The 26,054-nt window shown below is 48.3% G+C and overlaps 1 protein-coding gene across 5 annotated transcripts in view; it reads left to right on the top strand.

Moving 5' to 3' along the window:
- Epac (Exchange protein directly activated by cAMP) overlaps positions 1 to 26,054 on the top strand; it is a 518,190-nt gene that overhangs the window by 470,663 nt on the left and 21,473 nt on the right. For all 5 annotated transcript variants that reach the window (XM_089545788.1, XM_089545784.1, XM_089545785.1 and 2 more), the window contains 7 exons: positions 14,489 to 14,565; positions 17,095 to 17,162; positions 17,865 to 17,943; positions 21,228 to 21,337; positions 23,700 to 23,785; positions 23,948 to 24,026; positions 25,820 to 25,964. In XM_089545788.1, coding sequence (XP_089401914.1) covers positions 14,489 to 14,565; positions 17,095 to 17,162; positions 17,865 to 17,943; positions 21,228 to 21,337; positions 23,700 to 23,785; positions 23,948 to 24,026; positions 25,820 to 25,964 — 644 coding nt within the window. The remainder of the gene's footprint in view (positions 1 to 14,488; positions 14,566 to 17,094; positions 17,163 to 17,864; positions 17,944 to 21,227; positions 21,338 to 23,699; positions 23,786 to 23,947; positions 24,027 to 25,819; positions 25,965 to 26,054) is intronic.

The raw sequence follows: 26,054 nt of genomic DNA on the forward strand, positions 1-26,054 counted from the left end.
CTTTTTTCTCTGCGAGCAGGAGTTAGGCAGATGGCTATTACGCAGAAAGGCCCTACTGTCGTGTAGATTCCCCTCTTCGTTCTTAGATATGAAAAAAAAAAAAATAGCTACACATCTTTAAATCATGGCAGTAAACTTGAAGAAAAATACTTTGCAGCTTCTTTTCAGTAACCTACTTTTAACAGAAAGGCAGACGCAATGCTTATAAACGGACACAATCGCTTACGTAACGCATTACGTGATAGACGACACGCAGCTGTTTTTTTTTTTGTCGTTTCCTTCTCTTTGCACGAACGTCGGGATTGTTGTTTCTATGTGCGGCCAGATAAGTATCGTAAATTATCGGCAAGTCAGTTCAATTCGCTGCGCTCTCTTAGTTCATTTCAAGCTTAGAAAAACAGCGCCAAGATGCAACGTAGAAAGCGAACAACTTTCTCTTCCTACAGATCGCCTCTGCGTGCTGTTTTTTTTGTTTTGTTTTGGCATGATCATGCGCCCACTTTCCTGCGTCAAAAAGGCCCTCTTTCATTAGCGGCGTTGTTTCGTGTACCCATCATGCGATATCCATAATTGCTGTGTTGCTCATAGTTGGATGAAAATTTAATTTAAGCTCACTGCCAAATACCTTTGTATCTGCTGCATGATCAAATAAGCATACGTACTCATACTTTAAGGTCTTACGCCTTGAGTGCTTTTACAAAATTCAGGAATCTTCGCCTTTACCATCTAGCTGACGGACACTTTTCTTTTTTCCCGGATAATTATGTTATCGAAAAAAAAAAGTGATACCAGAAGGATAGGAATCAAAAGCCCTCGAGAGTGCTTTTCCTATATATGGCACGCTTCGCTGACGTTGTTTGGCAGTGATACAATTTGGCGCCCTGAAACATCTTCGTCTCAATTCGTATTAAGACTGTGAGCGCAGGCTATAGCAAGGACCCGTTTCGTTCACCCGTGTCTTCTCCTCGAGAATGGTTTTCGCGTTAAGCATTTTTTGCCGGCCTTGTCTGGACAGTGTACCGTACTTTCAGTGTTTGGGAGTTCTTTAAACAGCCTCGTTCAACGGCGATTACCGCTTCTTTAGTGTTTTCAGGTAACTGGGCTTTTAGTGACGGAGCGCAAATTATAACATTCGAAGTCCACTCTAACGAGGAAGGACAGGCCTTGGCATGCCATCCGCCTTTTCGACACGATGTATCGGGGTCTCTAAACAGTTGTTGCGCCCGCTTCTAGATGGCGGCTTAAAAACGCCACATTTGCTCTGTAGTTAGGTACAAGTCAAGGCACTTTTCCGGTGATGATGGCTCAACGGCCCTATTTACATCCAGCCGATGTGCAAAGCTGCCCGTCTAAAAAGAAATCGTTGCGCGCCAAAAGCCCATTTTATGGAAGTTATTCACGAACTACAGTCTACTGCGCGCTTCATTTATAGCCCTGGCATGGCCTTCGCAGATGTCAATACAGTGATTTTCTTCGATAAATTCCAGTGGCTCGATCCGTGTGACCCCATAACGTCTTGAAAATATCGCGATTTTTAACAATAATGTTTTCGCGCCATTTTGGCCTCGTATTACTCAGCAGGATTCTCACTATTGTAGTTCAATCAAACTTCGGACCCGTGGATAACGCTCAGGCTTGGTGTGTGTCAGCTACTGCTGATTAAACGTTATATCAATCATTGTACCGACATCTCCAGCACACAGTAGCTTCCAATCGTCCTCTTATTTTATACGCCCTTTTTATTTCATTCCTTACTCCACTCGACCTTTGAGTCCTCGACGCGCTTGAGTGCGCCTTGTCGGAAGCGTGCTAATCTTATCGCTCGCGCTTCGATTTTGGCCGCTGCGCGAAAGATGCTATTGTTCCGCCGCTAACAAAAGGTGAGAGATGCCTTTGTCCGCGCACACAAGTATACAGCTTGTCGTTGAAATCAAGCTCCGTGCGTGCGCCAGTATGTGGTCGTGTCCACGCCTGCATCCTCAACGCCTGGCCAGAGCGTATAGTAACCCGTTGCTGCTGCGAACTGGCTGCAGAAACATCTTTCGCTTTTGTGCAGTTCTGTTCCATGCGCTATATTTACTTCGCGTGCTTTTTGCGTGCGCATCGTAACTTCGTATGATGTTTACTTCACCTGTTTTGATCACGGACTAGCACTTATCACCTTAGGCGGCAGTTGTTCACATCTTATGGAATGAACGCATTGAATGTGTAAATTAACGGCTCCCATCGTCCTCAGCGTCAGCGGCTACATGTCCGAATACTTGAACCATTGCCCACATGGGGTGGCCTACAATTCCTTGTGTTTGTAGGCTTACACAGCATGCTTGGCCACGTTGATGATGATGAAAAGGGGCCAATAAGAAAAGAAGCATGCGGCGGCAGAGAGTGGAAGCGGTAACAACGGCAGGGGCTGCGATGCAGGTCTGCATCTTACGGCATTAATGGCGTTCCTGCAGTATAGCCTAGTCCGATGTCCGAGAGGACATGCTTGCACGCGTTTTTTTTTTTGCTGTTGTTGTTTATAAATGAGAATGCTTAATTCACCAGATTTATCCTCTCTTCCGGCATTGTAAATAGATGCACATATTATGAACGTTACCAACACTTCAGTTAGGAGGGTAGTGCGTACACGTCGCGTCGAGGCTAAACTGAACACAGTCCCTTGGTCGAATGGCATTGACGTCTGGTGTGTTAGGAATGCGGGGTTGCAGTATATCGCTGCACATGTGAGACACTAAAAAGCTCACATGTGGTCATAAGGTACGTGATATATTCTTTATTCGCATCGTGGATGTGAAATTTGGTCTCATAAAATATGCTCCGTTTGCTCCTCCGATCACTTGTGCAAAGCTCACTTCAAAGGAGTACATTCCTCCATCAGCTACACGGGCATTAATTTTATGCTTGTATATGCACTCTGAAAACATCTCATTGCTTCCTATTTCCCGCCAGCGTAAGCACGAAATGTGGAACTGATTGCGAATTGTGACAAGTGTTACTTTTCAGCTCGTTGTCACTGAAGTCAGCAACTTACAAATCAGTTGGAAAGGGGTCTCATTGCTAATGCGTGACGGGCTTTTTAGTGTACGATAAACGCCTGCAATTTGTGTGGGATTTGTATCTTTAAAAGGGTAGCGGATCGGGCTAGTTGGTGCAGATTTGACATTTTTCAAGCGCTAAGACAACAAGGACGAAGAAGGAACAGACAAGGACGAGCGCTACTTCCAACTGTTTATTTCGTAAAACCGCAAGTGCTTAAAACATTTCTCGAACGCTTTTATGACACGGCAGTAAATTGCACGTGCGCGATTACACAGTATAGCTACCGAGACTAACAGAACTATGAAGATATAAGTGCACGATTACGTTGATACCCTGAGGAAGGCAAGTTCTTTTTTTGACAATGAAATAGACGGTGAGCTTACACAATTGCTACCCAGTGATGCTATGTTCTGTGCTTCTATAATCTCTCGGGTTAGTTGATCGCGACTACGTCCGATGATGTGGCACTGATTTAACAATGGAGTACAATTACGGCACTTACTGCAGTGAATGGCTAGGTTGCTTCCGTAGGAATTTTTAACATTGTTGTTGTGCTGGCGTAGCCGGTCATTGAGACAACAGCCCGTTTGCCCAACATACTTTTTGCCACAAGATAGAGGGATGCAGTACACAACACACTCGTCCTTGTCTGTTCCTTCTTCGTCCTTGTTGTCTTAGCGCTTGAAAAATGTCGTATCTTTAAGTGTTGCCGCCCAAGCCACAAAATATTGCATCGTTATATTGGTTTTTCAATGGTCCGAGTAAAACCTGCTCTTTGTGCTGCCTGAAAAATAATAACCATTAATGGCATTGGCAGCCTGCTTCTTCGTTGCAACTAATCTGTGATATCACAAACGTTTCGCTTCCTTTAATTTGAAGGTAATTCACATTGTAAGGCTTTGGACACCGCATAGTGTCGACCGGCGCAGGTATGACTAGCTTAACAAAGACCAAATTTAACGCAGCCATGCAGCCTCGAACGCAGGCGAGAAGAGACTCTAAAATCTAGTATGTGAGATTAGATAAAGGTGAGGAGAAAAAGTGCCTAAATAAAGGTGACCATATAAAAACACGGGGCGAAAGTTCTAAATAACTTCCAATCTAGAAAAAGTAAAAAAAATAATGTGTTTGCTACAAAAAAATCTTCACCAGTTACGTGCGAAAGTTTCTAAACTGAAAGGTTTTGCTGAGAACGTCTGAGAACTGAGTTTAAAAAAAATGTAAGGCCTTCTTTTGAAAGAAAAAACTGGTAATGGCGCAAGAAACGGGGACACGTGTCCCCGTTGTAGGTTGTAGCACAAAGAGGCAGGCTTGTTCCGTACGGAACAAGCCTGCCTTTTTGTGCTACAACCAAGCCGTATCAACAAATGCATCAACGTTGAACCACCATCTTGACGGGCGCGCACGCTGAACACTTTAGCCGTACCACGCCCGCTAGCAGCTCACTCGTATCCACCTGCGGGCGCCGAAGACTAAAGTGTTCAGCGTGCGCGCCCGTCAAGATGGTGGTCGGCCAGAACCGCCTTATGGAATCCCACACTCGCCCTGCTGTCCAATCACAACACGCTGCCGCTTGAATACTCCGTCGGACAGAGTATCCAAGCCTCGGTTTTGGGAACGCTCAACGACCGCGTGCTGCTCGCACTGGAAGTAGCAAATGTCCAGACTACTGAGAGCTGTCTCTCCCTCCTCGCATACGCGACCAAGACGGCCGAGACAGTGGATTCCGCTCCCGTCGACGATAACTGCTCCATGCACCAGGACTACTGCCCCTCTGCACGGGCACCCCATGAACAGCAGGTGTTCGTGTGCCAAAATCCCGTGCCCGGGGGAGCCGCCGTCGGTCCACACGGCCTGCTGTGCCGAGGGCGGCGCTTTCCAGAGGGGGGAGCAATGCCACATTCCTGGGCACTCTCGTGGCGCCGTCTCCCGGCCGAACTGCCTTCCCCGCTATTCTGGCTAGCCTTAGCCATTGTGGCGGGCAGTGCTTCTTCTTCGTCGTCTCTTCTGTGTGGTCCCCTCGGGAGTCCGCTGCTGCCTGGCGCTGCACAGTAAAACGTGTCCTGGCCGTCCCGACTGTCTAGCCGTGACAATATCAATAGGCAATTCATGCCAACACTGGAAACACAGTACCGCTGATTACTACGGAATCTATCCTAAACAAAGCTTGGGATGCCAACTTCTTTTCTGGCCAGCAGAAACAATAACAACAACCACCAAACAAAAACAAGACACTGGGGCATGACAAGTCTACACCAAGAAATTATGAAACGCGTGGTCAAAGCAAAAAAGAGCAAGAATCGAACGACTGGGTGATAAAACCGCGTGTAAAATGAAAGCAGATGACCAACAACAGCACGGAAAAGACATGACCAACAATAACGAGTAAAAAAAAAAGGGGGGGGGGGGATTCTGAATATACAGCGCTTGGCGTCAAGTCCTTTGCGACAAATTTTTTCCGCTATCGCGAGAAAGCGAGAAAAATTTTCCAAAAAAATGGCGACCCAAAATTTGAAACAAAGTTACTTTCTCAATTCGCTCAGCGGCGCTTCAACATTGGTCCCTGTTTTAGAGCTATCTCCGCCACTTTCACCATTGGCGGGGGCGACTGGGGCGGCGTGCTTCGTAAAAGTTGATGTCGACGACACGATCTGAACCATCTGCGTGGTTCGCGGTCAGCGCCGCAGACAACGAAGACAAACGGCCTCCCGCCAGACAGGGCGAGGACGAGGAAAGAGATGGGCTGGCCCTTCTACGCGTTCGTGACGGACTGTGCATCCGGGAGGAGCTGCGGCGGCGATGGATTTCCTCGCCGCGCTCTTATCGTAGCCGCCATCGGCAGCGCGAAATTCGTGCAGTGCAGCGGAGCTTGCTTCCACGATGCGTCTGTGCAGACTTTGTCAAAAGTTACCGTTCCCAAAGCGGGTCTGCTTTAGGGCCATGCTGCGCTGCTTGTTTTGCATTCCCAGCGTTTCAAATTTATTGATGTCGAGGGGAACTCCTTTCCACATCCCTCTGAAAGATGAGACTTCCACCGGTGCCGCAAAAGCCTTCACTATATACACGACTTTGAAGGAAATATCTCGGGATCTGTACTTTCTACACAGACTGGGTATCTGTACAACGAAGCTTACTAAACATGAAAGCCACGAGAAAGCTGTATTTACTTGCTGCATGGTGGAGCGGCCTGTCAGCGAGGAGCACATACTGCAGGAAGAGGTGCACTGGGATGTGCTGAGCCTTAAGTTTGTTTATTTATTTAACAGTACGGTCAACCCTCTTACGAGGGTCCTTAGAGAGAGGGTGATGAAGGAAATCAACGCCGCGGTGGCTCAGTGGTTATGGTGCTCGGCTGCTGACCCGAAAGACGCGGGTTGGATCCCGGCCGCGGCGGTTGAATTTCTTTGGAGGAGAAATTCTGGAGGCCCGTGAACTGTGCGATGTCAGTGCACGTTAAAGAACCCCAGGTGGTCGAAATTTCCGGAGCCCCCCCACTACGGCGTCTCTCATAGCCTTAGTCGCTTTGGGACGTTAAACCCCATAAACCAAACCAACCAGACCAAACTTCAAAGAAAAGGACAGTATTTAAACAATGCATCAGCATAAAGCGGTGCATGCAAACGGGGTTCGGTGTTGGCCTACCGACAAACTGAGCTTGTTCGTTGCTTCCGTTTCCCGGGAAGTTATGTGGCCCACTGTAATCTATTTCTCACAATTTGCTGCTGGTGTCGGATCTGGCATATCAGGAGGAGCTGTAATTTCAAAGCCCTTGGTGAATTTACGAATAATAATATTCTAATCCGTTATTCTGTACATTCGTGGGTTTGAGCCAATTACGTGTTTGGCTGATGCTTTCTGTATCGAACGCCGCCGGACTGACCACGATTTTCGAAGTGATGGCGGTGGGATAAATTCTCGAAACCATAGTTACTTGCGAAATGTTTTTGCCAGCCAGCCCTTATTTGCTGGCGCCTTGTGTGGCTTCCGCTTTCGTGCCGTGAAATATTGAGAAGTAAAGCTCCGCGTCGGTCGTATCGAGATTGCGGATGCTGCGGGCCGTTTCATTACTGCTTGGTTGGCTTGCGGTTGAGCCGTTTTTCTTTCACGAGCCTTATATTTCTTTTCACGAGCCTTATATTTTATTTTCGCGAGCCTTACATTTCTCAATAATGTAAGAAAGTGGCTCGCCAGGAGGCGCTCGGCTTGGAATTCGAGATGACTTATTTTGCTCCCGTCGGCTTCGATTTCTTGCTTATATTTGTCCTCCGATACCACGCCTTTTGCTATTTATTCTTCGTCGTTATTTATGCAGGGAGTCTTCTCCCCAAGGCGAACGTCAAGTCCTAAGTTGTGCGCTGCCGTGGGCACCTTGCCTGTTCCTGAAGTAATTTCGAGTCCTCTCTGAGTGACATAACCTGCAGCAGTCGAGATTACTTTCGAGCTGTATATTGCGAAAATGCTGCATTTATTTTATCCCCGTTCCTGTAACGTGAACGCTAAGAATGTGTCAAAACAGCTTCTAGCAGTTTCTTGAGCACCAGAGGTCTTCCTGCTTCAGCGCTTCTGGTTCACTCAGTATCGAATATTTATATATTTGGTAGTTAAATATTTCATATATAAATGTCTATATGTTCTCTTCTTGACGCTCTTGATTTACCGTCATCCGAGCGAGCGGAAATTGTGCCACGTGGTGCAGATTATGCAACAAATATGTGGAACGTGTGCATATTGGAGTGCGAAATACTCGTATTCTCATTTCGTGGAAATTTCACCGGCATGGTTGGTTTGTATGAAATAAGAAAGATTCACTGTGCGTGAGAGAGCGTCAGAGCGTATTTTCTTTCTTGTACGTGCGCATCGAATCGTAGCATGTTTATTTCTATTTCATTCGGATTGGTTATTTTCCTGATGCTGACACTCGTCCTCTACACTAGCGAACCACGTTTCGAGGAAAGAAAGTAGCAAAAATATGTGTAATCTGAGCAGTATACAAAAGGCTGCAAATCGTCTGCGTCAAAGAAAAAAAAGAAGACGCCTAGGTTACCTCTGAGATTCTACCGAGACAGTTCTCAGGCCTTGAGCGTCAGTCTCCTATCACGCTTTTGCTGTTGAGAAGTTGCGGAAACGCAAGCAAGAAGCAAGACAGTGTCCTGCAGTACCTGAAGCTTCCGCGCTCCTTAAAGCTTCCCGGGACGGAATCTCCAAGCACAGATCCGTAGCTAAAGGAGGATATTGGTGTGCGAGCACGTTCTTGTTCAAGGGTGCGCACGCGACGAACAATAAACGCACTTGCATTCCTCTCAGCAAAGGAATGCCATAGGAATAGGCTTCCTTATCCTGGAGGAAATCCATTGTTTCGCGTTTGGGAGGCGTCACGGCGGCCATTATGCGAGCAGGCACCGGCAAGGCACTGCACAGAATTGCCGAGACGACGCGTTGCACGGCAGCTGTTAGAGCATGGAATCGCCCAACCCTCGAACGCTGCCGGCCGTACGCGCGCGTGCGCTTCGGCGTGTCCGTCTTCTGTCGTGCGCTGGTATTGCGGCAGCGCGCCCTCCAGCCATCCACGCGGCGTCGAGTGCTTGGGGCGCGGAAGCGGCCAAGTTGGTCCCGAAGGCCACGCGTGTTCGCGCGTCGTTCACCGACGGGCCCAGCCTCTGCTCTCCCACACGGCAGCGGGAGCGATTCGTTCGCGCGCGAAACGCCATCATCCTGCAGGACCGCTCGGCACGCGGTCTCTCTGTGTATGTGTGCGGGCAGCAGCAGCAGCCGCGAGCGATTGCGGAGTCTGCGCCGCCGCCTCCTCCTTGGCTCGCTCGCTTGCAGTGCGCGGGCCGATGCTGTCGTCGCGGGTATCGGTTGCGGTTGTGCCTTGTGTTTGCTGGTGGGCTTATAGAGCCAGTGTGCCGCTGTAGCGTCCCTCCGAGTGCCGCTACTGCTTACCCTCCGGAGAGAAGGCGTTCTTCCCTGGGGATTCTTGCATGGAGGTGATGAATGTGCCCCTCGGTCGGTGTGGCTGCAGTCGTGGTGAGCCTTCAGAACATCTGCCGCGCCTCTCGCAAGGAGGTATGCACTGTAGCGAAGGCGCTGATCCATTCTATTAATCAGTGAGGCTATAGAAATCCCGAGTTTAAGATCTACTTGAATTTAGCAGAAGGGGACTAAGGAGGACGTGTGACTGAAGTTAGTAGTTGTAGCAGGAACTCGGTTGGCGCTAGTCTGCGCTACCTGGAGGGAATCAAGAGGGCCCTTCATTAGATAGATGAATTAATTAGGTTGATATTGTTGATAATAATTAGGGGTGTTTTTGGGTGCTACATCGGTGTCTGTTGTATTGATGCAGCGCTTTACCATTCGCTGAAGCTCCGCCGCCAATCTAGATAAGCGTAGACGCTTCATTCAGTTGAAACGATTGCATGAAGATAACAATGCTCGCGGCATTCGGATAGTGTTTGGTTTCTGAATGCGCTTCTGGCACTCTTTCAAGCGTGCTAATTGTAATTAAACGCACGGAAAACACGTGCCTAATAGTTTTTTGCCTAATAGTTTTTTTTTGCCTGTACTCTTCGGGTGACTATAAATGGGTCGCTAATTTGCCTAGTGGACAAAGCCTGAGCGGTACGCACGAGCTCCTTAAAGCAACGCATTTCACAAAAGGAAAAGAAGAAGCGGCTAATCAACTCAGCGGTTCTCATTACGAGACTTTGTTCGCACGTCGTAGACTTCGCGGATTCTAACCCGGAAATAACGCGGAATTTAAATCACGCCCGTTCTCTGGAACCTCTCAGCTACCGGAACGGATGGTCTAGTACCTCGCAAAGAAAGCTTGAGGAGGAACAACTGCGCAAATCTTCTTAACCTACCCGGAGACGCGGAGAACTTGCCGCGGGGATTATTCGAAGCTTGAATAATTTCGGTAGCGTGCGAGTGCAGCATTTCTTACAGCGCAACTCTTTCGAGACGCGGTCCGCTTCGGCTTCAGCGGGAGGCTCCTTCATCGAACAAGTCCCACCGCGTGCTTCGCGTGCCGCGGTGTTTGTAAGCCGGGAAACTGCCCGGAATTCGAATTTATTAACACCGGTGCCGCCGCGTTGCAGGCTGAGAAAACTAATCCTTCGGCTAGATTTGCGAGCGCTGGCCAACGTTGAAGCCGTTCTCAGGCCTTTACTCGGCGATTTTGATTTAAGCTCGCAGGCATCATCTATTTCCAGCGCGGGCGGGGTGTGGTATCTGCGTTCGAGTAGTCTTTCTTGTCCAGCCGGTCTACATTGAAAATAAGAAGGAACGCAGCAAGATTAACAGGAACTGGCGAAGAAATGGCGGTCCGCATTTCCCGCCCTTTCCGCCGCTCACCTGTCCCACATGTGGACTCGTCCATCCGTGTCATCCGAGCTGCTACCGGGAGCGCGCTGTTTGTTTTGGAAACCAGAGCAAATGTTGTTTTAACGAAGGGGCATCGTGCCTTGGAACTTATGCGGCTGGTTCGCGGTGGAGACATGTGAAGGAAACCTCGCTCAGGCGTGCGCAGAGCATTATGATCTTCATCGTCTCCAGCACAACTATGTCTCCTGCAAGACGAAAACCCCTGCCCCCGATATTCAATTAATCCTGTGCGGTGCGTGCCCCCGAAAGGCTATCTCACCATAATGTGATCCACCCACCATCCATGGCTTCCTTTCCTTGGAAGCCACTGGGATATCCTAAGGATTATCCGTTATCTTTCCTTCGCATTATATATCCTGCGCAGGACTATTCCTTGTCATCTGATTTCTGCTAGGGTGTCATTAACTTGCGTTTGCTGCCTGACCCACTTGACTTTCTTCCTGTTTCTTAATGTTACCCCTATAATTTTTTTTTCTTTACCTCTACGCTGTCGCTCCTTTGTGTGCAAGCAAGTGCATGCTTCTTCACCAGTTTGGGAGGAGGCAGAGTACGTGTTCCTGAAGCTCCGACTTCTGCCAATAGCGGGTACTTTTTATTTTGTAAAGATATAATACCTAATTTAGTAGAATGTAATAGCGTTTCTAGAGAGCTACTCCACTTGTTGCGAAAAGGTTGTTCTTGTTTCAGTACCATAATTATACATACAGCGACCTTTTTGGCAACATGGAAACCTTCCTACTGAGCACGCGACGCAAGCCTCAGCCTTATTTCGCTCGTGCGCGCCTCTACAGCTCAATTCGATAGACCTTTTGAAGAAGAGCGAAGGAGAGGAAGGCACATTCTTATTCACTGGCATCTGGCGGCTGTCTGCCAGACTGAGACAGACTGCTGCTCTATTATCATGCATTATGCGCATCGTCATCCCACGCAGGTGTAGCAGACCTTAAAGAATAGAGCGCGTATATACCGTCTCGCATGTGTGGATGCATCCCATTATTGCTACTTTCTTTTTCTTTCTTTCTTTCTTCACGCTTCCGAAGCTCACGAATGCGTGGGCCACATAAGGGGTGCGCGACAGCTCACGCCCCTGTCTAGCGCGTGCACACAATAGCGTTGCGTGGCCTCCGTAGGGTCTTCAATGACGAGGCCGATACCGTTCTCCAGGCTTTGCCTGGGCTGGGTGTGCAACCCCTTTTCACGCGCGTCGGAATGGCGGTTCACGCAGATTACGCATGCGCGGCCTTCACGGGACACCGCATGAATGGAATCCATCTCCGGCTAGCCCCCTTTCACTTTCTTCCTTGTATTTTTCCTACGCGTTCGTCTACTCAGTTTTCGGGCAGACGCCCACCTATGCGCGTGTTCGTATGTACGCTCGGACATGTGGGCCACTATGAAGCTATACGCCTCGCCTGCGGCCGCTGTAGCAGCAACTGTCGGACGTATACTACGCACAATGTCGTGCCGCCCACACGAGTGGCTTTGTACTCGCTGCTCCACTTTCACCGGCAGGTCAGCTGGCCCGGGTGGGCCCGATCATTAGAACTGCGTGGGGTGCCCCCGAGGGGTTTCGTGTAAGGCGATGCGCTTTATTTCGCTCTTTACGCGTTCGCTGCGCGGCAGGGAGGAAAGGGGTGACAAAAGGACTTGGAAGAGGAGAACGCCGAAAGCGGAAGGGGAAAAGGGAAGTGGATACGTGGGCTGCGCGGTGTCAGTCTTAATAGAGCGTTTGTCGAGCCGTAGCCGCGCGCACAAGGAATCCTTAATTAGCAATCAAGGCGAAGTAGCCTTCAGGTAGTATAGTTGGGTTGTTGTGCTTTTTTTTTTTTTCTGCAGAAACGTGCAGCGCTAGCCGAAAGTCCAATGAATGGAAACCCAATTGCGAGCTCTGATTTATTTACTGGGCAGTAGAGTTACGGGTTTAAAGGAGGGAACAGCTGGTGCTCGTAGTGAGGGGCAAGTGTCCAGTGTGACTTCGTTCGTGGTCGTAAGGAGGCTTGCCTTCAGGGCGTTTGAATGCCGCTTTATTCGGCATTAGCTAGGGGGCTAAAACAGAGGCGACTTAGATTCGATAAATTTTAGTTTTCACCTTGCGAGTTTGCAATGGGCAGCTGTCACGTGTTGCCAGTAAGGAACATATTTTTAACGTGAGCGCCGATGTTACCGTTTATCGATTAGTGTCCATGTAGATGTAGTTTAAGTTTCCATCCCGTAATTGTAGGCGCCGCTCTTGTACGTGTGTCCAGCGATCGGGAATGTGCTCCGTTACTTAGGCAGCCGAAAAAAAAAAACAGAAGGAAGCCACTTCCTGGACCACTTATGTATCGCAGGGAGTCAGCCAGAAAAAACGCTGCAGGGCGAATCTTACTGAGTCTAGATTAGGACATTTATTCGCGCTATTGCCGCTGTTGCCGCTACTGGCTCTGCAATGACCACTGTTTTCATGTGCGCAGTCCCCTCGTACTGTGCGTTTTGTATCCCTCAAAGTTTACCAGGACCGCGGCCTTGCTGGAGGAGAACCTGATTTCGGTTCCGTTTATCTCTTTTCTATGGAGGATTAAACACTACTATGACATTATCTTTCGGCGGTAATAGTAGTTAGGTCAGCGGGAGGGGCTTATCTTCAAGATGTGGGGCACATCGCTGATTCCCCTGACTCAGCGTGCAGATTAGGTTAAGGCCTCCTCAGGTCGCCTTGAATGCTCTTGCAGAAGAATAAAGGACCTTATGCTTTCTAGTGACCAAGAAAGCGGGAGTACTTGTCCAACTCCGGCTGTCTACGCAGTATGAAAGGAGCAGGCGAAATTGCGACACGTGAGAATGAACAAGAAGGGGTGATATTTTGTTTACTTAGCGCCGGATGCAAGAGTACATCAATGCAAGGCGACCAAAACTGGGGCAAAGCGAGCGTGGAGCATTGTTCAATCAAGCGCGGAGCTTTCCTCCCTCGGATGAAAAGAGAGAAACGTGTGCTGAGGCAGCGAACGTGACTGCAGCCCGTATGTAGCGATGGCAGCGCCGCCTTTCTTTGTGGTCGTCCGGACGCTGAGTAGTCTCTATCGCTTTTGTGGCTGCTGCGTTGTGTGAGCTGTCGCGGCGTGCTCGCACAAATTGCTTCGTGCGGGGAGCCGAGGAAGGCATGCTTGTTTTAGCTTTTGCTGTAACGGGGGATTCGTTGGGCGTTTTCGGCCACGTTTGGAGTCGCTTGCGGGCAGAAATTCTGCTTTACTACGAGTTATTATGCAAATGGACGGTGGTTCTGGACACTTTTTCGGTTTCAGTACCTGTGTTTCTCCAATTCGCGCGCGTGCTGTGAAATGGGAGAAACTTCTACGCCACTGAGTTTGACATTTATCCGTACGGGTGTGGAAGTTTATACTGCTGTAGCTTTTGAGTAGATGAGGTCTTTTCTCTGGTCGGCTAAGCCGCATTTGCTAACGACTCTCTTTGGTTCGTATAAGAAGTTATAAAATTTGACGAAAATACGTAACAAGAACCTTCTCGCTTGATATATTTACATGTCAAGCCTTTAGCTTTCCGGATATCAATAAAGTTTGCTCGGATAGAGTGCATTGTGCTTCAGTTGCTATGACGCTCTTTTCAAGAAATGTAGTCAAGAAGATCGGCCGATTGTTCTTATAGTTTGTTATGAACGATATTGATAGACCAATAATTAATGTGGTTTATGCTTGATGCAGATGGGTAGCCATGATATACAGCTGAAGAGGTAGTCATTAAGGGCTAGTTCCTTTCAATTACCGCCATCTTGAAACATACTGCCTTATCATGGAGAATTAAATTATTAGTATACGTGCTTTCTTTTTGTTAGCGCCAGAGTGAATTCTCGGATCATACGAGCAGTCCGTATGCATTTGGTCTTTCGTTTTATTTTTTTTTAGAGCCTGCCGGTAAAGAAGTTTGTCCGTTCGTTAAGAGGTGAAACATAGCATCACGATGTGATGTTACTGGGGAGGACCGCGTACATCATAAGCTTTCGCTGGTGCTGAAACAACTGCGTTCTTTGCTTCATTTTCTTTTGTACGCTTTTTTTTTCCTCCCTCAGTCTTCAACCAGGGCGACGAGGGAAAGTCCTGGTACATCATACTCCGCGGCTCCGTCAACGTCGTGATCTACGGCAAGGTACGTGACTGGTAATTTGCGCGGTAGAAATTTCCATTTTGCCTTGGCCACTATTAATCTCTGGAAAATTCCCTGTTCACATGAAGCATCGTAATGCAATGGTTTACCTTTCAGAGGTGATGCTAGCTTTCTTAGACAGCATCGGCTACTTACTTTTCTCCCTGCTGTCTTGTCTAACGGCACTCATACAAAGGCAAACGTCCTTGAGCCAAACTCTTGGCAGAGATTGTTTGCTGAGTCTTCACGCACACATTTCAAAAGGCTGTTCCTGTTGTTCTTTTTTTCTCCCCGAAAGATATGGCATATCTTGGTGGTACGAAACTAGGTCGCATGGATTTCGGTCGCAAAAGAGCTTGACTAAACTTGCGCAAGATCACTCGGGGCTGTAACAGACGTTCGTAACTCTAACGTAAATGGTTATGCGAAGTTGGTTTGTAAGCAAGTTGAAAATGCGAACAAGGTATTCCAGAGTCGTTGCAGTATAGATAGAGCTCTTTGTCGGAGCTCACAGGTGCTTATGCAACCAACGCTAGCGGGTTTGCCAGAAACGAAAAGGACGGCAACGTTTTTGCCTACAGCATTCTGTTCGCTTTATCTTTTTCTTTTTAAAGCGTCAACATTTTCCCCTTTCAGCCGCCGGTGCATTTAGAGGGGCGCGTAAGCTAGCCTGAGAGCCGCGCAGCGCCTCCTGGTTCTTTTATCACGAACCTATTTCTTGCGTTCCTCTTTTTCCCGTTCTCTTCCTGACTTGCCAACTGCGCCAGACGTTTGGTTGCAGAGGCTGAAAACAGGCATTTTGAAGCTTCGGCCACAACAAACTGACACGGCGGCAAATGCCGCGTTCCGAAATCTCGCTCGTCAGGAAAAGTGAAAACGTCACATCCACGCGGCACGACCGGCAAAGCACACGCTAAATTTCTTCTCTAAAGGAACGATGTGTTGTATGAGCGTTTCAGGAAGCGAGGTAAAAGGAGACGGGGCCTTAAGGAAGGGGGGGGGGGGGGGGGGAGAAGGGAAGAAAGAAGGACGCACGTGCTGTCAACTATTATTTGCCGTCGTTCGCGCCTAGCTTGACATGTTGACAAACCGGAAGTCGACAAACATCGCGTTTACGCGTTTTTACGCCGTTTAGAAGCGGGTTTAAGCGTCTCGGCTCGCGGTGCATTTTAACGACAGCATAAAGGCGCATGCCGGGACAAAGCCAGACATGTCGTTCATCGCTTGTTGAAAAGAAAAAGCGTGTAGTTAAGAAATGTGCCACAAAAAAAAGATGCATGTTCACGGAACATAATTTTTGGTTCATTAATTTCGCGATGTGGAGAAGCGTGATCATAAAATTTGCCAGAGTGGAAGCTTGGGCGAGTTGGTGACGGTTCACTTGCCACATAGCGCTAAACGGACAGGGACACACACGGAGCGAGCCCGTCCTGTGTGTCTCCCTGTGTGTCCGTGTATGCTCAGTGCTATGTGGAACGTGATCATAAAGCCACTAAAGAAGAAAGAAGGAAGAAAACATAGAGAACGAAGATTACAAAAAAAAAAAAACCAGTGCTTCCCCGGCCCTTAGATACGGCGAACTTCAAATGGGCGGCTAATACTATCCCAATCTTGTCGTGTTAATCACGCCGCTTCGTTGTTGATAACTGCAGCGATTGGAATATTATTTTTTCCCAGTCTCTTCTTTGCGGCCGGCCTTGAAGTTGTTTGCTAAAGCCTGGTTTCGATCGCTGTTACAAAGAAGACCCGCTTGTTAAACACTGTCGCGTCGCGTCACGCTACGATAACGAGCTACGAGGAGCGTGTTCCTTGGCCCGCCCCAAGCGCGGTGTCGAAAGAGGACCGCGCTGTCGGGCAGGCCACGGGCCCCTTATTGCCCCGTGCTCGATGCCGATGACAGTGAAGCGAGCTCAGCGCCTGGCGGCCTTCTTCTTTCCAGCGTGCCTGCGGAAGCGCCTGTTTAAGGTTCGGGTGAAACTGCGCAGTTCGGGAGGTTTTCATCCTTTTTACCCTTCGCTGAAGTTCGCTAAGTTCCGCGAAAAAAAAGAAAGAGTGAGATATTGTCTCTCGTTAAACCTCCGCGGCCGGTCAGTGACTTCTGTTTACAGCCCTCGTCGGGCCAGACCGCCCGCCCTCATCGCGAGTTTGGGCGAAGACTGGGAAACGAAAGTAACGAAGCACACGGTGGAGGGGTATTAGCATCGCGGCGGGAACTCACGAAACGGGAACTGCGCTAACTAGACCGGCAGTGGTGTTATTAAAGTTGTCGCTAAATGTACACGTGGCACCGTACTTTAACCTTATTTATTCCTGTCTTAGAGAGAAATTGTAGCGCACTCTGTCTCCGTCTGGTATGGTACGCCTGAACCTTGTTCTGTCTGGACGGTGTCCAGTGTTCAGACTATTCAGTCGGTGTGGCGTAACTAGCGGGAGTTCCCTAAGCTACTCATTCCCTTGGTTAAAGCGTTTATTTCTTTCATTTTTTCCATCGCTAACTCTGCTTCATCTTTCTTTTCCTTCCTTCCATCGCAGGGCGTCGTGTGCACTCTGCACGAAGGAGACGACTTCGGCAAGCTGGCGCTCGTCAACGATGCACCACGGTGAGAGACCACGAGCTCGAACGTTTCTTTTTTTTTTGTTTTGTTGGGCTGTATTATTCACAGCAGCCTCGTGTGATGTGGCCGGTGCCAAAATTCGGTAAAGTCTGGAAAAGGAACGAGAAAGCACAGTCGACACACAACTGTGATAAAATCCGGACCATTGATGGGTTAGAAACTAGAAGACATGATGCTGTCAGCATCATGTATCATTTGTTTTCCTCGTTTCAGCGCTTGATCAAGCTATTTATACCAAACTTTGCCTTGTACTACTCCTTCAGTTTGTCGCGAGCGAAGAGGTCAGAACATAAATTTCGCTATTTTTTCTCTCCTAATTAGCCCGACTTGTGCGGAAGTCAGCAAAATCGCTTCTATCAAACCGAAGGCGAACTCGTAAATAAGTGCATTCCTCTAGTCTAGGCTGCCGCATTGCGGCTGTATGATAACGTGCCGTCAGGCCCGACCTTCCAGTTCGCACGCGACTACGAGGGGGAAAAAAAAAACACCAGTCAAGGGACAGTAAGAGCAAAAAAATCTGTTCCTTCTAAGGGCATTGGCCAACTGAACAATGCATGCGTTTTTTTCGCGCGGCACTGATGTTTTTATCGCTTGCAACGATTGCAGCCGCGGGGGTACATTTCTCTCTTACGCTTCTCGGCAGAGTTCTCAGCCTGACTGTTCTTTCTTCTGCCCAACCACTCGCAGTGCGGCGACCATAACGACTCGCGAAGACAACTGCCATTTTCTGCGCGTCGACAAGGAAGACTTCAACCGCATCCTGAGGGTGAGTGTGCTCGGCCGGCGAAGCGTACGTGCGTGCTATGCGCCGGCCACGTCGCACGGCTGGCTTCCCATGTGGGACCCCGCGGCTATGCCGAGCGCGGCCAAACAGAGCGAGCTATTCTGCCCCGCCGCGGGGAGTCGCTCTGCGGCTCGCTGCCTCGCGGCAACCGTGTTTACGGCGCTGGCTGGCCGGTCCTGCCGTGTTATAGGCTGTGAATTTAGGGCCCCGCCCTTACAAAAAAAGTTTTAGACAGCCTATAGAGTGTCTATAGACTTCTGTTTATAAAATCTATAGACTGTCTATAGACAAAAGTCTATAGGAGATGCAAATGCCATGGACAGTCTATAGACGATGTATAGATTTAAGGCCATACACTTTTAGTAGACTTGTCTATAGACAGTCCATAGACTATAAATAGACAAAAAAGCAATATCTATAGGAAGTCAATAGAGTCAATAAGAATTCTATAGACTGTCTATAGACCAGTTTTATAAGGGGGTGCAGGATGAACTTTTCTCAGCGACGAAGTTTCTGAGAAAGTTTTCTTAATATAGCCGTGTGAATGCGCTGAGATGGAAGTTAAGGAGTAATTTCTTAGTTGCGGCACTTCCATGCCTATACAGGGTCAGTCACACTTAGATGGGAACACAGCTCCGCGTGGCTGCTCACGCGCGGAGCACTATTGCGATCAAGCCGGTAGCAAACCCGTGCGAAGGGGAGGATGACACGAAGCACCACGTCGAAGTCCCTCTTCTCGTGCTTCACTCTGCATAGATTCATGAACGGGTTAGATACAGTGGTACACCGCAGGTACCTAGCTGGCCATGCGGAGCCGTGTTCCCTCTAAGTGTGATTGAGCCTGTAGACCTGGGAAGGTTTCGTGCAGTCGCTGTACTTCTATTCCATTCTACATTAGATTCTCCTGCTTTTCGCCATTCGCTTAAATGACACCACGCCGCGCGCTTGATCTTCGCGATTGGTTCTCAAGCCCAGTGGGGGCGGGGTGTCGTTTCAGGCAATGAGGGAGAGAAGGAAAGCCTGGAATAGAATTTAATTTGAATAGGATTATTACACTCTACTGGAAGAGGAGGACCGTTGTGGGTCCAGTCGGGGTGTCGCGGGTGTTTCGATGGGTTGTGTAGAAGTTATCTGCGACGATTGAATTTCGGCATTTTGGCAGTGATTCTGCCGAAGCTAAAAGACAGACGGTGAATACAAGTGTTTTGATTTCTGCACAGCTCAGAGGTAATAACATGCATTAAAAGCATCGTACTTGTGGATGCGCGGGTGCGCATTTCAGGCCTAAAGTTTGGTCAGACTGGAATTTTGCGAATAATATGAAAAGAGCGTTGGCAAAGATAACATGAAGAATAAACTGCTTGGAATTCAAAAAAATGCGTCCGGGGAGCGGAAATGTGTACAAATGAGCACAAAAAACTGAGGCTAAGAATTTGCTAAGTGGCTCGAGAGCACACCCAATACAGTAAATATAAGCAGATAGTACTTGAGGCAAGAAAGCTCGCACATGCTAATTTCTTAAGTCCTTGTTTTTGGGAATAGCTATTGTGTGTGAAAGTAAAAGAGAAAGGGTCATTATAAGCTCTTTATTTCGCTCAAGTGAAAAGGTTGCGGACGTATACTCCCTGACCACAGTTATTCGTCAGCCGTAGGCATGAAAAGTGCAACCATGATAAAAGTGATTGGAATATAAAAGATTACTCTATTTTTCATTTGCTTCACGTGAATTCCTTGTTTAAAGAGCACCAGCGCGAAAAACAAGGACGCTAGACAACACAGTAGACAAACATCTTGCTATCCTGTTTCGTTTTTTTTTTTTTGGTTTCGTTTTAGTTTCAGTGGAAACGAACCAAACACTTATCGAAACTTGCCCTTGGCTAACTCTTTCTCTCTAGAGAGTCTAACAAGCGGAAGCAATTCCTAAATAGCTAGTTTTAGACCAATACAGACGAAGGAGGTCTCGCTTGCGTGCTGTGAAATGGGCATAGGAAAAAAAAAAACTGAAGGCTTTGGATCGGTGCCAAGCCTACTGAGGGACACGGATGTGCCGTTTCCTAAAGGGCACAAAAACAGCAACAAAAACGACTCGGCATGTGGGCCTTGCCTTCCTAAGGCTTACCACAGCTGCAGATCACCCCCCTCTTTCTCTCTCGCGCGTTCTGTGGCGCGGAAACCAGCGCGAACCGATTCCTTTTCGCCGCCGTCGTTACGCTCGCACGCAGGCCGCCGAATTTCGACCGTGCTTCGTGTTCGCGCGGTACAGTCTTTCGCTCCCCGGTGAAGTAAGTCATGGACGCGTGTCCCATCGAGCAGCGGTCGACGTACTATGTCTGCTTTGGCGCGACTCCGACTGTTGGCCAGGGCAGTTACGTCTCTGCAAGGCTGTGCTTTGTCCGCGAAGGTGCGGTGATTTATTCGTTCGCCTTTTACTACATGTACGAATGCTCTCGAACCGAAAGTGGTAAGGATGTTAGGTATTCGTTTGTTATTCACTTGCTGTTAGCTGTTTCAAACGCTGTGAGCGCAGTGTAGAAGTCGCTTTTTGATATGCGCGTGTTACGTGTGCGTAACTAGATATCCCGTTGTATTGTGTGTGCATAGCTCTGCTGCCTACAAAAGAAGTGCGGTGTGGTAGAATCGATGGTGCACTGTAAGTTCGCTTCGCTGTTTCAACGTGTTAAGTCAGCCGCTTTGTAACCGGTAATAGCCTCTAGAATAGCGGGAAAGTAAAATACTATACCAGCAGGCCTGCTTACTGCAGGCGTTTTTTTTGTGTGTGTGTGTTTCTTCGGAAGAGAATCTCGCTGCCGACCATCAGGAAGATGTTCTGCTCCAAGTATGTTAGGGGCAATTTCGGTTCAACCTGCATGTAAAGAGCGCGATGCGTAGATGTTAAAAAATAAATCGTCTTTCAGCGCTAACGCATTGCTAGACTGTTTTTAGCTGCAAAGGCATTACATAACATGGCTGTACGTTCCGTCGCAAAGCCGATGTTGACTGGCACAACGTAAGAGGGAACATAACGGCGCACGAATGCTTCCGAGCATTAATTACCTTCATGAACATATACATGTGCATCCAAATCATGCTGTAATTGCTGTTTGTAATACTATCCATGTCATATGAAAAGAGAAGCCATAACGTATAATGCTGTGAAATCTTAATTCCGTTGGTATTTGTAATGCGTTTATTCTATTCGCAATGCATTTATAATGCTTGTGGCAGTTGGCACTGTGATTAACTTATTTGTGCCGTTTTTCTCGCAGGATGTGGAAGCGAACACCGTAAGGTTAAAAGAGCACGGCCAAGATGTCCTCCTGCTGCAAAAGATACCGGCTGATGCGAGGAACACCAATGGTGCCCATTCACATTACAAGTGAGCACTGATCCTTTCCTGCTATCTTCCTCTTGACGAAACTGCTCCTTAAGCTGATAAAGAACTGAGGAGTTGGTATAAATGAGATGCTAAAAAATGGCCACCGAGTGGCTTCGGTGACAGTCACAGGCTGCGCAGTGATGGCGATGCACAAACGATGAAAAAAATGCACATTTGGGTTAAGGCGAACGCAGCTAGTGGTCTAGTGCCTGGCGCTTCGCGGAGTCTGAATCATGAGCCTGGGCGATAGTCGTCGTCAGTATCGTTTATCAACTACGGCCTTGACGAAGCAAACATGATAGCTGGTAATACGAGTCATCTGTGGATGCGTTGCCGCCGGCATGCACGGGCTGGGGTGACACATCCATGAGAGCAAATGTCAGCTTTGTCTAAACTGGAGAAGGCGAGATTGCATTGTCGGATAGAGCACGTCATGGGTGGATAGATTTATGCAAAAGGAAGAATGTGGGCGAGAGAGAAACTATTCTTTCAAGCGAGAAATCTCTGCTGAAAAACCCTACGTTGGACTTCATTTTATTTTTAAACTAAACAGTACGAGAAACGCATCGCGAATGCAGGACTTAGGCGATCTTCTGCATTCGTTCCGCATCGCTGACTTCGAATACCAGCACGAGGCTTATTGCAGAAGGTTCTAAACCAAGTAAGTTTCGCGTAAATATGAGGCCGTCGTAACCAAAGTGGTTATATTCAAATCCGGAAAGTGACACCGAGCGCTGCGGCACAGCACGGCTTTTCCCCGCTACGATTTCTGGCGCTGCGATAAATATCGCATAACGACCGATAAATAGCACATAACCAGTAGCGCTGTCACCAACTATCAAACAAGGCGTAGTTGAACAAAAGTGAAGCGCTTATCAAGGCCGCGTATAGGCGGGCAGTTTGGTCACGGTAACCACCAACATGTGAAGCTCGCAGGGAAATATAACGCGATCAATTGCAGCTGAGAGTGTAATATGGGCAATTTTGGGATGCAGGTAGCGGGTTCGGGCCGTAGAAGGGACGAGGAAGTTCGGAGACAGGGTGGCAATGAAGACAGTGAAAACTGGTTTATGGGGGTTTAATGTCGCTCTGAGGGACGCCGTAGTGAAGGGCTTCGGAAATTTCGACCACCTGTGGTTCTTTAACGTGCACTGCCACCGCACAGTACACGGACCTCTAGAATTTTGCCTCCATCGAAATTCGACCGCTGCGGCGGCAACCGAACCTGCGTCTTCCGGGTCAACAATCGAGCACCGTAATCACTGAGCCACCGCGGCGGGGTACTGAAAACTTTATACAAACGGTTTACATTATGTACGTGTAAGAAGCAACTGAGAGTGTCTCTCAATTAAAGGGAGCGTCTTAGCAGACGGGGGTCTCGGTGAGAGGGAGCGCATCGGCCGTACTCGCTGCCGAGTTTTATAGGGTTTTCCTTCCCTAAGTTCCTTAGATGGAGGCCGTGCCTGCCGAAGAAGGCGTGTCTTGAAAAGTTCACTTTGGCACTTATCACACACTCTGTCATTAGGGAACACGCCCATGTCACGTGTTGGGCTTGAGGGTAAGGACGTTGCATCTATGTCGCGCAGACAGCGGAAGGTCCTCGAGTGGCATTCCCATAGTCTGCAGGTAGTCGCACGTGTGGCCCGCACTTGTTCTTCATCAGTGCAAGGCCACAAGGCCAAGGCTAAGGACATGTGCAAGGCCACGCGGGGCAGGGAAGTCGCTCGTCGGAAACTGCTCCTTTGACGACGGATGGCGCGGCCAAACTCGGTGATTGGACGCAGCTGACACTCGGGTCTTCTCTTAAAGGTCAATTACGGCTGGCCTTGTCAGCTAGAATCGTCAAATAGATGAGGGTGCACGGGCAGAGCTGCGCTGGTTGCTTTCAGAGAAAACTTGCTGTCGCCGCGGCCGTGGCTACTCCGGACGAGATTCCGTGCTTTAATCCACTTAGGCAAGAGGGCATCTCGTTCATAATCGCAGTCCACACTCGTACGCCCACGCTAATCGCGTCAAACAGCACATGGAAGTTCGCATTCGGGAAGCTCTGATTTGTCTGGTTTGAACAAGCACTGCATTAGGCATGGAATGAAATACCTGCAGTGCGCATTCCTTTCTTTACCTCATTGTTATCGCACGTTTTGCCAAGCGATCATTAAAGGAAATGAAAGCTGCTTGTCTCATTCCGGGTCAAACATAATTCCTGGAAAACTTGAGGTTGGTTGCTCTTCTACCATAAAAACTACACTCTCGTCACCGTCGCCTATCACTTCGGAAATAACTATTTGCTTATTTAGGCATTGTTCTGTGTATGAGAACCATTGTTTAGGAATAAAACACATCCTTCCTTTTTCTCATGCAGGTACATGGTGATGGCAGGAACTCCACAGAAGATGTTGGAACATCTATTAGAGACGCGCATAGATACAAGAAATGAAGAATCCTCAGGTAACGACTAATTGAATGTGCCTTTCTATTTATACTTACATTCCGCGTCCCCCAGCGTTGTGCACGCGAGTTGAAAATTGTGTCTTCTTAAATTTTTCTTTTATGTGCGTTTGATGCTTTCAGTACCTATGCGCTCTTTAATGTCTGCATGTCTCATTCCAGATACGTTCTTAGAAGATTTCCTGCTGACCCATGTCATATTTATGCCAAGCCAGCAGCTCTGTCCAGAACTTATGAAGCAATATCCTTTTCTTGCCATTGATGCTCCATTCAAATGTAGTGATTTGCACTAGATATATAAGACTTTTATACCTTCAGTGCTTGGGAGTCACAGCTTTCGTTCTGCCTTTCAATTTCGATGGTGGCCGTTACTCTCGCGAATCTGTTGCACTGCTCTCGCGATGTGGCCGTTTTTGAGGCGGGTAACCAGCTGAAGAGTATCGTGAAAGGTTTGTTCGGAATTAGCATGGGATGCGCTTGTGCTGCAGATGGCTTGATTTACGTTTGGTCTGTCGCCTAGATCTGGCACCGAAGTGATCGGCCCAGACCAGTTATTCCCTATGGCACTGGCAGATAATCTTTGTATTTTTTTTACGAATGCCCTCGCAACAGATTACTTCCGGTTTCTGCCGCAACTCGGTAGCGGCCAGTGACGTTGCAGCTGCTGCTGCTTCGTTCACGGAGCTGTCGAAGAGCACCCAATCATAGTTCGCTAAACTGTGTCTGCAGGCACTAAAGCTTGTTATGAGCAGTATGTGCTCTTAATTATCTTAAAGGTTCGCTTTTAAGTGCTGCGTTATCTCGGCCGCGAGGTAGGACCTATGTGTAATAAAGCCTGACTGATATACATGTGGGTCTGTGGACTTAATACAGATGTTCGCATCGTTTATCATAGGCAAAACATAATTATTGAATGTGCTTGGGAATGCACATTCCTGAATGCACCTGAAGTGATAAACTGCCTCTGACCTTAATGTCATTAACGTGGGGAGCTCCTGGTACAATGATACCAGTACAATGTCCCGTTAGGGCTTGTGTTCTGGTCTCGGCCTCTGGTTTCTATATTGTACTTTTAGAACTTATCTGCAGATGAACCCATGTCCTAGATAACAGGCTTGAAAACAGGTTTAATATGTTCAGCGGTAAACTGCAAACAGCGCAGTAATTAAGTGCATGGCATCCATTAGTTCGTGCGGAGTGCTTCCAGCTTGGCGCACTGGCCAGCTGCACTTTCTTGAAAGTGCATTTGCGGGTGGTAGTGGGTTAACCTGATGAGTAGGGAATCTGCTCGGGGTGAATTAGTCGAGTGATGCCGGGTTTTATCCTAAGCCTAGGTTTATTAGGTAAAATGTTCCCCATATCCCCACATTGCGCCTAAGTTCGCCATTTAGTGCGATCGAGAGCGCGGATCCGTAGTCCCGTCACGGGTCAAAGGGCACGGGTCGTTTACGAAAGCCACGCGGCTTGCGCTTGCGGGAAGAGGCTTTCGGGCCCCTGGGAACTACCCGTGCCGCCGGTCGCATTCCTTCCTGGAGTCGCTGGGAAGATGACCCTGGAGGCTTTTGTTGGGGCGATTCCCGGCGAGCAAGGAGACACAGTAAAAAGACAGGTCTTGTGTTTCCAGTGCTCTTGCTACTTTTTGTTCAGGCGTTTGCGCAGGAAACCGGTAATGCATGAAACGTACGTTAAAGTGATCCCAATACACAGGAGGTTGTTTTCTTAGGCCCCGTGGGAAGCAGTTCGGCTGGACGCCCCGTTTAAGTCGCTGCCCGGGCGTGGCAACTATTTGAATCTAGCGAATCAGGAATCACTTGGGAAACCCAAAAAATGTTCATGGTGTAGTTCGTGCATGACGTTTGACGTATAATTGATTCAAGCGCTGCCGCTATTCCTAAAGTGGATGTTCTGTTGTGTAACACATGGCGTAATATGTAATGATGCTAATTAGTGAGTAAACCACTATACTAACACCTGTGCGTGGCATAAACAGAATGCTCTCAAATGAATTGCTCTTTCCTTAACGGCCGATTCCACTTATCGAATAGATCTAGCAAACTCAAGGCAAGAAAAGGAATTCATTCTCGCAAACAAAAGAAGAGTTGTGCAATTTGCTAACAGCTGGGCTCTCACAGTCCGGGAAGCCTTTTTTGAAGATCCGACCATCCAGTCATTTGTTGATGTAAGTAGACGTCGAGACATTTTTTCCTTACTCTGTGGGGTTTTAAAAATAGGAGAGAAATATACGTTATTCCCGCTTAACCGCAGCTGG

The sequence above is a fragment of the Amblyomma mixtum genome, chromosome 5 (assembly GCF_055824585.1).
Source record: "Amblyomma mixtum isolate Tamu chromosome 5, ASM5582458v1, whole genome shotgun sequence".
NCBI lineage: Eukaryota > Metazoa > Arthropoda > Arachnida > Ixodida > Ixodidae > Amblyomma > Amblyomma mixtum.